The 14,863-nt window shown below is 39.3% G+C and overlaps 1 protein-coding gene across 1 annotated transcript; it reads right to left on the bottom strand.

Annotated features, from left to right (window-relative positions):
• Window positions 1–314: 314 nt before the first annotated feature.
• LOC124275942 (ADP-dependent glucokinase-like) lies at window positions 315–14,770 on the bottom strand. The gene is given in 8 exon segments (XM_046711646.1): window positions 315–379; window positions 382–1,008; window positions 1,711–1,847; window positions 7,707–7,795; window positions 8,709–8,719; window positions 8,879–9,069; window positions 14,406–14,467; window positions 14,469–14,770. Coding segments are annotated over 8 exon segments (1,455 nt in total). The 5' UTR covers window positions 14,742–14,770.
• Between the last annotated feature and the right edge of the window lie 93 nt (window positions 14,771–14,863).

The following is a 14,863-nucleotide window of genomic DNA, read 5'->3' as shown; positions in this document are numbered from 1 at the left end:
ACATCTCCTTACTATACATAGTTCACAAACAAGGAATGGTTCATAATGGTCATTTTGAAGAAATTGTTTTGATTAAAACAGATATGAAATATAACACATATACGCTTTTGGTTAACTAAAATTGTTTTGAATATAATTATGAATGAACATATTCATTTACTAATGCTCACTTTCATAATTTTATAAATCTTATTAAAGTTTTATATTTTGGTTATTGTCTTACTTCATTTGGCAATCACATGTAAGCACTTGGGAACAGGTGGGCACATAATAGCAAAGTGTTATGGTAAATTATTGCAATGTAAGTATGGTGGTTAGGATAAGGAAGGGTTCTCTCTACACAGCTGCAGAACCAGACCAGCTGATGAGGCGTTGTCCCGCCACCCCCTGTCTGCAACACCTGCGTGCACACCAGCACCGGCGCAATGCAGATCTCATAGTCCTCCTCGTCCCAACAGGTGACTGGACGATTATCCTTGATGGGGATCCTTTGTGGCTTGGGATCACTTTTACTGGATGAAAATGAATCATCCACTATCAACTTGGCTTTCTCCACATGAATATACTGAGACCCGCAGACATGGCGATGAGCAGTGAGGGCAGCCTTGGCCGCAGCAGACATTGTGTTTTTCCATGCTGTGCCTTTTTTCGTAAGGATTGCTTGGTAGGCAAGAGTATGTAAGTGGATGCGTGTTAGTTTTCTTCGTCCCCCGGTCTCTTTGGTGTTTTTCAGGATGTTGTAGACCAACCTCATCTGGTCGAGGGATGTTGCTATTCTGGGATGGCTGTCAGAGAGAAGCGTGACGTTCCCACCTGTCATCATACTCACGAGGTTCGGCAGTTCCTGTTCGTTCATCCCGAGTGAGTCTGAGTAGAGGACCACACTTTCATATATCTCCTCCATGAGGCTTTTGTCTGTGAAGGATGCCAGCTCAAAATGAATCTGGGTCTTTTGAGGAACGTTTGCAAGAGTTGATTCTAATTTCTTCACTCTTTCTTGTCTTTTTCCTGTAATAGTGAACAACACAGAAAACATTAACATAGTGTATATCTAACAAACAGATTTTCAATTCTGAAAACGTGCCAAAACAAATTTCTGTCTGAGTTTATATTTGGTGGAGTCATGTGTACAATGAAACCTTGTAGTCTCTTGACCACTGAATATTAACCATGACTAAACCATCATGACGATGTCGCTTATTCTTGTTGCAGTTGATTCGGAGCCAGGAATTCACAGGCAATTCTGATTAGCAAGTAAACATTCTCTTTGATGTTATCCTATAACTGGCATGACGATCAATGACTTACTCAATTTTGTTTTATTATTTTAATAAATAACACTCGTAGGCATATTTTTTGGGCTTCATGCAGAAATCTGTTGTCCAAGGGCAAGCAGTCATGCCAATAAGTGACCCTCTCTCAGGTAGTCGCTTGTGCAGGGGACACCTTTCACGTACATGCAATATGCTACACTGGTAAAACTCAATCAACTATCTGTCATCATGCAGCATTATGGAGAAATCTTACAAGAACAATAGCAAAGTTTAAGTTGGAGAAATAACTCAGATCCTTCAATTCTGGAAGCAGACTCACCCTATTTGAGTGACAACTCCATTCCTGAGACTCTGACACCAGTAGTCAGGTAATAATTACTTACAAATACTCACACAATAACAAAAAAAGTTTATTTAACTTCTAATCACAACTAACCATCTTTAAACGGGAAGTTGTCCATCATTTGGAGCCCACCGACAATCAGCAGGTCGGCATTGTATGTTTTGAGCTGTTCCTGAAACTCCTCCAGAGAATCTAGAAAGGGGTTCAACGAGTCACTGTGTACGATCAGTCTGAAAGAGAGAACTCAGTTGTACATGTGATGTTACAAGTGTTACATATTTAAGTCACAGTGTTTCACGAAAAGCAAGACTATCTCAAAGTTCCCGTATTATATATTATAAGCTTTTTGTATCAAAACTATATATGTTCAGAGACTAAGTGTTAGTCCAGGATATGCCCTTGTTCAGTCATTCAAGAGAACAACACATTGAAACCTGGGGTAAAATTGATATGTATTTGCCTTTTCTGCAACAAAATATCTAAAAACTATCCCATGATACCTGAACAATTGTAGAGTTACAAGCCTGTCAAAGATATTCACACACTGCTTTTTGCATTCGAAGGGTGAGTATGACAGAAACATTATTTATCATGTAATGATGTTTAGCGATATTCCATCATTGTTGTACTGAGGTACACAAGAAATGGGCTTCATAATGTCCCAGCATCCATTTATGGAAAAAAATGACCTTCACTGTGACAAATGAACACTTAAATCACTTGACTATCCTACTGAAGGGGTGGTGGGGTAGCCTGGTGGTTAAAGCGTTTGCTTGTATCCTGAAGGCCCGTGTTCGATTCCCCACATGGACACAATGTGTTAAGACCATTTCTGGTGTCTTCCACCATGATATTGCTGGAATATTGCTGAAAGTGGCGTAAAACCATGATATTGCTGGAATTTTGCTGAAAGTGGCATAAAACCATGATATTGCTGGAATATTGCTGAAAGTGGCGTAAAACCATGATATTGCTGGAATCTTGCTGAAAGTGGCGTAAAACCATGATATTGCTGCAATATTGCTGAAAGTGGCGTAAAGCCATGATATTGCTGCAATATTGCTGAAAGTGGCGTAAAACCATACTCAGTCAGTACAGTACTGAAGATGATTCTTATAAACACATAATTACTTCTTTATCATTGTCGATAAAAATGGATAATGGATAGACAGACATGGCAATGTTAATCATCAGATGTTATTTGTTGCCATTGTTATTATTTCATGTCACAACTCATAGGATGAAAAAGGAAAATCACATGCATTATTTTTATAAAACATCCATCACAAGCATAAAGATGGCAATTATCACTGATTCACAACTTAATTTCAAAGTTGCCATGTGTCACAACTCATAGCATGACAAAGGAAATGAAAGCCACATTGATTATCTCAAGTAAACATCCACCACAAGCATAAAGAAGGCAAATATCCCTGATTCAGGTAATCAATACAGGCAGAAAGCAGGTGTTACATGTCCAATTACTGCCGCTACAAACTAGTACATCTGTACACTAGTACATCTGTACACTAGTACACGAACAGAACCACGAAGAGGAAACCAACAAATACCTGTATACAAGTGATGAGGTAGCCTAGTGGTTCAAGTGTTCACTCATCACACCAAAGTTCTGGGTTTAATTTCAACATGAGTACAATGTGTGAAGTCAGATGTCCCTTACTATCACTAAAATAATGTTGATAGTTATGTAAAAGCATATTCACACTCCATATTCAAGTGTTTAAACAGTAACCTAACCCAGGGTTGGTACAGATTTGTCAACAACTTGAACTGCAATGTGTTTTAGTTTCAGCATCCTCAACATGTAACAGTTATGAGATGAAATTAATTAAAATGTTAATATTTAATCCCTTTTGCATGGAAATACAGTATTTAGAACTGAAATGCAATGCTTACATTTACATACAAACAGACTTATAATGATAAATCATATAGATCTCATTCACTACGAATATACGTGCTTCAGTGGCAAGAATCAACTTATCAAGTCCCCGAATCTCCACAAATATGAAACAGTGATGATAGATGCGTGGTATTTAGCAGCATAATCACAATATAGATGAAAAAATAGGAAATTTGAAATGACATTTTCTAAACAACTCATGCAAAGTAATAGCTCAGCAAATATTGCCTGCACTGCTGTTGCGTCAGACAATAAATTCATATCAATTTTCATTTTTGTCATGACCGATATCATGACTTCAACAGCTTGTACAGCTTCACTTACTTCTATGAATACATCACCGCCATGATTGGCTGTTTGGATGATTTACTGACTGTAATAGTATCATTTCCCTGCAGGCATACAATTAACATTGGTAACTGACTCAGTGACTGGCTCTCTGTATATTCATAAACATCAAGAAATAACCCTGGCACACATAGTGGCTGAATGAGTATAGTTTTATGCTGCTTTTAGCAATATTTCAGCAAATCATGGCAGGGGACACTTGAATGGGCTTCACCCTTTGTACCCATGTGGGGAATCGAACCTGGGTCTTAGATGTGATGAGTGAAAACTTGAACCACTAGGCTACCCAACTAGAATTACCTTTTACCTACACTTCTAATCTTGACACGAAACAAGTAAACACAAACAGGATAATACTGGTAAGGACAAACTTAATGGATGAACAACTTCTTTATTCAGGTGATGCAATGTTTCAATACAGATTCTTGAATCATTGTCAAGCAAGTACCAATAGATACAAGAATCTGTATCGAAACGTCACATCACCTGCATAAAGAAGTTGTTCATGCATGAAGTTTGTCCACATCTGACTCTCCAACTGCTAAATATATGTTATATTTGGGATTACACTTTCTTAATAAAGCACAGATTCTAGTGCTTTTTGGGTTGAGTCCCATCCGGGATTCGAATCCACACCCTCAGAGTCAGGCACCAAATCGCCAGCACACAAAGTCAGCCGCCTAACCCGCTCAGCTACTGCAACTTCCACAAAAATGGAAGCTAGACAACTGATAGTCTAGACTGCAGACTTTGTGTACGCCTCTGATAAGTGTAAATTTGGCACGGCCAAAATTTATGATTACACAATGCCATTTATAAAGTGGTCAAATGTAACATATGTTATATTTGGGATTACACTTTTTCAGTAAAGTACAGATTCTAGTACTTTTGGGGTTAAGAAAGTGCAATCACAAATATAACATATGTTACATTTGAACACTTTCTAAATGGCATTGTGCAATCAACCATAACTTCTAAAGAAGGATAAAACAGTTTACTGGATTAAATTTTGATTGGGACTGGTTAACGCAGAGAAGAAAACTCATATTTAATGTAAACGTAACAAATATAACAAGCAACATATAGTCCTGCCATGCCCAGGGAATAAAGGGCTGGTATAAGTAGTAGCACATCTTAAATACTGAATAACACGTGGACACACTCCTGTTAAACATCTTTGCTTTCAAAAATGTAAATGTGATGATACTAATGATAGTAAGCCAAACAACAGCACAGATCCCTATTTGTGCAAGTGGGGCACACCCATGCTTGCACAAAAGCATAGCAAGATAACTATATTGACCTAGTTCTCTGCTTTCATTTTCAAACCACCTCATTCATGAGTTACACCTACTGGTTTCAAACTCAATGATCACAAAAGCTAAACACTTCTGCTTTTGAGAATACCACTAAAACTTGGCGATTGATAGAAGATACATCTTTTATCATTACAACACTGAAGCAATCTGACTGACAGTTGATTTCTTGCTCCAGCAAAACACTGAGCCATGTCACAAAATATAAGCTATAACAATCTTGAGACGAACCCTCTCACTGTGACAGGCTGTACACTTGTCATCAACACCACATTAGTCAGGAGACAAGGAAAGGAATTCAAACAAAACAAAGGCAGCTTGTGAGAGCAGCACACTGTGATGAAATTGATGAAACAGAACACTGTTCTCAGTGCTTTAAATCAGGGGAGTTTCCACAATTATTATATTCCTAGCAAACCTTGGTTCAGATGTAATATAGTCATCATAAAGTTACATTCACATTTCTCACGTTTCAATAGACTGAAAAATGTGAAACACGTTGCAGTGAATCATTTTAAAACAATGTATTTTGTTTCTATATGTTCAAGATCTATCATTAGTATAAGGCTAATTCTGAACAGGTGTTCTGTTGGTAGCTCAAACTGGCTTTGCTGGATTTTCTATAAATTACTCATTCTCTGTATCTGTCTGGGGTCCCTTTCACAAAGCGACTGTAGACACTTTATTCAAAGTGTGGTGACCTACAATTTTATATGTTGGTATGGGGGTCTGTCTGCTCACAACAAACAAACTTTTCAAAATTGTTCCTACTGCCAGCAAACTTACTGAAGTGTCTTTCGAGTATATTTCCTTCATTTATGAGCGCCAGATTGTCAAAAAGGCAACGAAAATTAGAATTGATAGTTCACATATTTTATCTCATCCTTTTCAACTACTTCCATCTGGACGCCACTTTCGATTACCTTCGCTTAAAACAAACAGAGCTTGACAGTCCTTCATACCATCCAGTATTCGTGTTATTAATGCAACAAATGTTTTTGAATACCAGTAGTCATCATGCATGTGATAACTAGCCTCTACCTATGTGGTTAATTGTATGGAACTTTCAGCATTCATTTCGTGCATGTAATTATTGTGTATATTTTTGTGAATTTTGTATATATTCATTTTGAGGCCGTTTTTGATACAAAAAGGATTTCCTCGGGGATAATAAAGTTATATCTTATCTTAGTTCTATGATGTTTTGGGTACATTGTGGCCCATTTCTGTGTCCCCATACACCGGATGTTGCTGGAATATTGCTAAAAAGCGTAAAACCAAACCTTTAGTCAGTCTATGATGTTTTAAGGCTGTGTTACATAGGATTTACAATAGTTGTAGCATTACGCCAGTTCGTGAATGAGGCCCAGGTACATTACTCTCACTTGGTGAATGAGGCCCTGGTACATTACTCTCACTTGGTGAATGAGGCCCAGGTACATTACTCTCACTCTGGTGAATGAGGCCCAGGTACTTTACTCTCACTTGGTGAATGAGGCCCAGGTACATTACTCTCACTTGGTGAATGAGGGGAGGCCCAGGTACATTACTCTCACTTGGTGAATGAGGCCCTGGTACATTACTCTCACTTGGTGAATGAGGCCCTGGTACATTACTCTCACTTGGTGTGAATGAGGCCCTGGTGCGTTACTCCTCACTTGGTGAATGAGGCCCAGGTACATTACTCTCACTTGGTGAATGAGGCCCAGGTACATTACTCTCACTTTGGTGAATGAGGCCCAGGTACATTACTCTCACTTGGTGAATGAGGCCCTGGTACATTACTCTCACTTGGGTGAATGAGGCCCAGGTACATTACTCACTCTTGGTGAATGAGGCCCAGGTACATTACTCTCACTTGGTGAATGAGGCTCCAGGTACATTACTCTCACTTGGTGAATGAGGCCCAGGTACATTACTCTCACTTGGTGAATGAGGCCCTGGTACATTACTCTCACTTGGTGAATGAGGCCCTGGTGCGCTACTCTCACTTGGTGAATGGGAGGCCCAGGTACATTACTCTCACTTGGTGAATGAGGCCCAGGTACATTACTCTCACTTGGTGAATGAGGCCCCAGGTACATTACCTCTCCTTGGTGAATGAGGCCCAGGTACATTACTCTCACTTGGTGAATGAGGCCCAGGTACATTACTCTCACTTGGTGAATGAGGCCCAGGTACATTACTCTCACTTGGTGAATGAGGCCCCAGGTACATTACTCTCATAGTCAAGACGTTTTTGCTAATGTAGCCCATCAAATTTCGAAGTCCTGTGCTGGGATTTGAAAATATTCTTTCACCAAGATCAAAGTTGGAAATATTTCCAGCTCAATAAGTCTAACTTCCTCTGGTTGAAATGACTGTCTGCTTTATCCACTGTACTCTGCACCAAACAATAATTTTGAGAAGGTTTCACTGACATTAGCTAATACACATAACTGAATCTGATACACTGCATGTGTAAAGACAATCTAAAGAATTGTGAATGTGAGCACTGTTACCTGTTGGCCCATGGTGCTGTGTACTGTCCCCACGTGCGGGTCCCTGCCTTATATTCCATAAGGAGATGGATCCTCCCGACGCAGGTTTCCTTCCCGTCACTGAAAGAGCATCACATCAGTCAGGGCAAGAATTCCATGGATGTTAACTTCTTTATAGTAATGGACACAACGTTTCGAAGTATATTCTTACTCCTCATCAGGTGAATGGTGAATTGCCTCTGTTCACCCAGCAGTAAATGGGTACCGGAGGGATGACATGGTCATTTGATTGTTAATCTTCATGTGCTTTACATTTTGTTACAACTTGGGTTGTCGAAAGGTGCACACTGATCCACTGACCAGGGTAATAATTAGTGGTGGTCCGACTAATTGAAATAATCAAGATTGGTCGCAGTGACTAAGCGACCAAGTAATCGATCATGTTTTCTCATAATCGAACGCAAACAATTCTGGAACACGTTTTTGCATTAACAATATTTTTCATAAGGTTGGTTTTGTCAGTTACATTTCATGAGTACTACAAGCTCGTTCCAAGTCATGGTTGAATTTATCTTCAAGACTCCAAGAAATTAGTGTTCCTAACCTACTAGTCATCCTTTAAAGATGTGAAATTTGCCAAAGAACTACAGGGTTTTTTCTTTATTTTTTGTCCATTAATAAAAATAATCAGGAAAATTTAATAAATGACGCTAACAAATTATTTTTGATGATTGATCGGTTGTAATGAACCAATCATCAATTATGAGATTTTGACCAACTCCCAGCACTAGTAATAATGTCATGGAAGTTAGCGCAGTATAGGTACACACATTATTATTATGTTATAACTTTGGTGAAACCTAGAAGTGAGTGAGTTGGGTTTTACGCCACATTTAGCAAATATTCCAGCAATGTCACGGCGGGAAACATCAGAAATGGGCTTCACACATTGTACCCACATGGGGAATCAAACCCGGGCCTTCGGCATGACAAGCCAACGCCTTAACCACTAGGCTACCCCACCTCCCCGAAAACTAGAAGTGTGGGCATAGTGTTTACAAACCTATAAAAATAATCAGTTTGAACTGGGATTCAAACCCACATCCTAGGTTTCTGGCCACTTGTAACAATGAACATGATGAATAGCATAAATTATGGCAAAACAGAAACATAAACAATATAAGGAGTCCAACCTTTAATACTTGAATCAAGTGCTTTTGCCATGTTGGGAGTAAGTCTCGCTCCAAGCAGTACATCCAATCCTTCTCTAGCTAATCTGTTAGCCATGACTGGGGCATTACCTCCCAGTGCCCACACCCGATGTGACAGACTGTCTGCCTTGGCTACTAGCTCCTTGAACAGTGTTTCGTTGGAAATGTATCGCCTGAAAATACGTCATATATTTCCTGTTAGTTTAGTATGCATATGAGTAAAGCTGAAGGGGTTGTTGTTGGCACGCGTAACTCAGAAATGGGTGGCACAGAAATGTACCCTAGCCAAAATCAAAATACAGAAGCATTACACTAGGATGGGACCATTCTGCATTGGACCATTTTCTTTATCGGAAATGTCATACTGTTGTATCAGATGCAATTGATTGTGTTATAAAACAATGAAAGAGCATACACAATTATAAACATTTTGCTATGCACAAGACCACTTGCAGTTGCAATCATCTGAACGGGAACAACTACAAATGGTTTCGGTTTTGGGAATATGGACTTGTCCCTTTGTTTAGGGTGCTGGATACGTTTCTGTAGTTTGACTTTGTTTAGGGTACATATCTGTACACAGAAACACACCTGAGGTACATGTCTGTAGTACCTGTGCTGACAACAGCCCCTTCAGCATGAGTAAGTGAGGTGAAATTGGGTTTAACGTTGTGCTTGAGAATATTTCGGCTTTATATGACGGCGTGCATGCGTGTGTATGTGTATGCGGCTGCTTGTACTAGCCCAGACTTAAGCTGGTTTTATAGTGCTAGCCCACTGAGATACCATGCTGCATTGAAGCATGAATACCCCACTCACACACATTATACTGACTACGAGCCGACCAGTCCTTGTTGTACCCATTAATGCCGAGCACCAGGCAGGGACCAACAAGTACCATATTTTAACGTCTTTTGGTATGACGCGGTCGGGGATCGAACCCGCGACCTTCCGCTCTCCGGGTGGACGCTCTAACCACTACACCACGGAGGCGGTCGCATGAGTAAGTGAGTGAGTTAGGCATAACACTGCTTTAAACAGTATTCCAGTTATAACCCGGCTTATCAGTTGAATGTGGAAGAAAACCCAAATCGATGCAAGCCTCAAATGTTCATCACTGTGGTGAAGCACTCAAGCACGGGTGCAGACAGACATAGAAACATAACCGAGGTGAACCATCATTCAGACCAACAATCACAGGTTTGTGGTGTGTCCAACAGTGGGCCTCCTGTGCGTCCAGGCAAACAATTTTGATTCATCAATGACAACCCTGTCTAGATATTGATAAGCATGATAAAACTTCAGAAGAAATGCTCAAACATACATAGATATATGGCAGACTAATTTTTTATCTTTTGATTTGAATGAAATGAAATTGGAAATGGTTAAGACCATATCTGACATGATAAATGTTGCATCTTTTCAGATACATCTTTTGTTTCAGATACAAGACCATGATAATAAGATCACGTATCTAAGATCATCTGTAAAGAATCACACCTTCAACTTGTCTGTCAGATACATCTTTTTGTTTCAGATACAAGACCATGATAATAAGATCACATATCTAAGATCATCTGTAGAGAATCAGACCTTCAACTTGTCTGTTAGCCTGTACACTAACTATATTCTACATTTCAATAAATTATAGACATGAATAAGAAATCTTAGCGATAACAATATTTCCACTTGACCTACATATAATTAGAAGATAAAGCTTCTCTGTTTTCAATTTTGCGTTCCTTTATCGTTGATTTAAGACCACTAAATGTAATTTATAAACCCTAACGACGACAGCGTGAGGGTTTTAAATTAAACATTTAGCGGTCTTAAATTTTAATAAATTTAAATTTGATAACTAGAATATGCTTAATGCTTTAATTTAATAAATGAAATTTAAAACCCGAGTAGCGACAGCGTGAGGTTTTAGGAGTCATTTAGCGGTCTTAAATCAGCGATAAAGGAGCATAAAATTGAAAACAGAGTAGCTTTATCTTCATTCTAGCACGACTGATAAGCGTTTTAAAACCCGAACTGTTTGGCGCAAGAACACAAGGCGCAAAGGGGCCTTTTTCCTGGAAATTGCTTGGAATCGTCCCGTTAAGGGACAGGTTGTGTAATGAACAAGATAAGACATTTTCAACAACATAAATGCCTTATTTCAGGAACCAGTATGCTGGTATTTGTAACAAGTAGCATACATAAATAAAAAATACAGTTTATAATGTGAGCAAGTACAATTATTTGATTTTTCTCAAAGCGAATTATTGATCTCCCCTACTGTATGACAATCGACAGCCAAAATTTAAGCCGTGCACTCTCTAAGTTTAGTCGCCTTAACTTTATTCACGAAATAATTGTTGATAACCACCCTACTATTCCCAAGTTGGAAAAGACCTGATATGCCACGTTTTATGTGGGATACATGGACAGTGGAAGTGGAAGGACTGGGCATTACAGCCGGGCGAAGCGGTCAGGTTAGGATGTGTGGGCCGACGTGTGTGTTGTCGACGTCACATCTGGACCCGTTTGAATATACTGCCGCTTTTGCACTTCTGACAGATTTTCCAGCTTCAGAGTTTCTTCACAGGGATAAGGGTCAAGAAATTCTTCTTCAAACCATTCGCTTTTACTTAAAAAACATCAAAGATGCTGCCGAGATAGAAATTGCTGGTGTCCGACATGTTTGTTTACAAACAATAGGGTCCAACGAAGTTCGTTGTATATATACGCTGTGAATCGGTCACTTTAATTAGCGGTCTTAAACAGCCATTTAAGTACGGTTTTGATGAGCTCTCAGCCAATCAGAATCGAGTATCACACAATGTCGTGCTAGAATATATAATTCAGGTTTTGTAGACATAACTGGCAAACTTTAACAGCTGAAGCTAAGCTCCCAACACTTCATGGGCATTAACAAAGTAATTAGTCAGCGTTGCAAACTCCGCCTGCCCGACCGTCCGGGACGGTCTGTTTTGCGACGGACGGTCAGTTTTAAAAGTTGCACGCCCGATGGTCTGGCTGGTGAATCAGCGACAAGCGTAATTTTGTAATGTATATAATGACTAAAAACATTTAAAAGCGTGTTATTGTGCAGATCGATAATTTCGATGTTATTTTCACATATTGGACCTAATAAATTCACGAACATTATCATTTCACGAATTCATCAAAACTAACCACGGAATCTTGATCATGTTTCACTTGGCGTGTATGTATTTACGCATCCATTTTTATCACACTAAGCTACCAAATGTACATGTAGATCTAATGGATTGCGCGATTGGCTGCTATTTTAAGCATTGGACAATCAGAAACGGGCTTTCCGACCCCACCGCATGTAACAATGTTTCAAAGGAAATCATTAAATAAATTGAATAAACTAATGAATAAAATAAACAATAGCATTCACATAGGCTGATCCAGAGCGGGGGTGCAGGGGTGCGCACCCCCTCTTTTGTGCTGAAAATTTGTTATATGACCATTGAAACTCGGGTGAAAATGAAGTGTGCACCCCTCCTTTTCTCAATAGTGTGCACACCCCCTTTCTCAAAAAGCTGTATCCCCCCCTGATTCATAAAAGTTGTCAAAGCGTACATATAAAACTACTATTTCCATCTTTTTTGTGCGATCATGCAATGCGAGTCAAGTCACTGACAAGTGACATCCTCGCTTTCCGCCAATCTTCACGCTTGGACACTATGTTTAATGTGAAAAATATATGCATGAAGCATTTTGTCACAGGTCATAACCTAGCACGATACGTCCACTAAGTTCCATAATTTTACGATACATAGCGATTTTGTGCTTAATATGTTCGAATAGCATTATTTTACCCAAAACTTTCGTCCTAAATATACAAGTTTTCACATTTACGAGGACAGTATCCATTGCCATAATATGATTGGCTGCCTCATGTCACGCGTGTCTGATTTTGACCAATCACGACTCTTATAGCAGACTGTAAGCGAAAAAGCCAGCCATTAGAAACCAATCTTTATCCAATAAAATCGCTTCTTACAACTGTGAAAATACTCTCAGCAAGGGTATAGTGATATTGTTGATGTTCAGAGCTTTTCGAACGATACCGCCATCAAACGATTCACCTCGAAAGTTATTCATAATGAAGCAAAACGGAGGTATTTTCCGTTGTTGTGTCATGTTACTGAGTGGAAAGCCACTGATATCGGGAAATAGGCTGACCATACATATTATTTAAGAAATCTATATCGGAATAGGGTTATACCATATATTTTTAAGAAATCTTAAAGATTTCTTAAATAATATGTATGGTCGCCTATTTCCCGATATCAGTGGCTTTTAATAATTTTCTGATTACGTAAAAATGAAAATATAAAAGAAAAAGGCACGGGGATGTTATGACAAGTCACAAATGGAAAAAAATCGTCATAGTTTTTGCTTCTTTTGTGATATTTCTGGACATTATAAATGCTTGCATTTTCATTAAAAACTCAATTTATTTAAGTTGTAGTTGTATTATTTGAAAATGTTAGAAAAATAAATTTCATATTTATCAACAGTGGGATTAGATCTTTTAATTTTGCTGTATATCTAGAATCCAAGTTGCAACATTAAATGTCATTAACAATTTAGTTATATGATGCCATTGGGATTTAAAAATGTCAAAAAGAGCTTTAGGTCAATGGCCTATCGCCAGACACCCACTCAGGACATTTGTCCTACTGATTTTTATAGGCTTCAAAATCACTGTTAATCCTGAAAATTCTGGACTGGTAACTTTCAGCCGGTCTGGTAACTTTTTGAGAGTTACCAGACCAGTTGTCTGGCCGAAATTTTGGGGAGTTTACAACACTGAATTAGTGCTTGTCGCTCAAGTGATCATAACACAATTGTTAACCGTAACCAGACACAGTTGCCTCTCTCTCCATAAAACTCAACTATTATAAAAATTACTGGATTTTCCAAAATTATGTTTGATTAATTTCATTAGGAAATTATCTTAATCATTCCTAACCCACACTAACTCTAATGATTGTAACGGGCATTTGATCGGTCAAATATATGGCTCAAGAAGGGGCGTGTGTGTCTGTCTAATGAGATCGGGGTACCTAACCCATATGAGTATGGTTGTATGCCACTTTCTGCAATATTCCAACAATATCACGGCATTGGACACCAGACATTACAAAGAGAACGCTTGGGAAATACCAGATATATGCCAGTGAAACTAGACTGACTGACTGAGTTTGGTTTCGCACGCGGCTTTTAGCAATATTCCAGCAACATCACGGCGGGGACACCAGAAATGGGCTTCACACATTGTACCCATGTGAGGATTCGAACTGGGTCTTCGGCGTGACGAGCCAACGCTTTAACCATTAGGCTACCCCACCGCCCCAGTGAAACTAGAACTGTTGCCAACATTTCACATGCTTCAATCAAGGAGTGGCTGAATGCAAGCTGATAAACGCAATTGTTGAAGCGTAAAATTATGTAATGAGTCTGATAAAACGAAAAGAGTACTTACTCTGCAGCAGCCCCGTGCCTGAAGAAGAACCCCATCAACTGTGCAAGTTCCGTTGTGTTTGTCAACCGAATGGAAATGGGTTGGGTTGTCTGGTGGACCAATGTGCATTTTGTCCAACAATTCTAGGCCATCAGCAACTAAATCTTGACATCCTCCAAATCCGATTGCGACCCGAAACTTTGGATGCGGAACCTTTCTTTCGGCCCGCAGTAACCCGGACAACACTTGATGTACCCGCTCTCGCAATGCTTCGTCTGCTTGACGCTTGAACAAATATGCAGCTATTACAACAAGTATGGTGATGACACCGCCTGCTTTGCAACCTGATGACACCATGTTCCGTCAAAAGTCGACAACCAAAATGTGTCAAAGAAAGATAAGAACCGGTTATGACAGGATCCCTATTCAACTCAACGTGCGTGTCATCTGTCGAACAAGGAAAACAAACTGCGGAACTT

This window comes from Haliotis rubra, unplaced genomic scaffold, assembly GCF_003918875.1.
Source record: "Haliotis rubra isolate DU_JTF1 unplaced genomic scaffold, ASM391887v1 Scf2040, whole genome shotgun sequence".
Classification (NCBI taxonomy): Eukaryota; Metazoa; Mollusca; class Gastropoda; order Lepetellida; family Haliotidae; genus Haliotis; species Haliotis rubra.
This window is presented reverse-complemented; position numbering and strand designations above follow the sequence as displayed.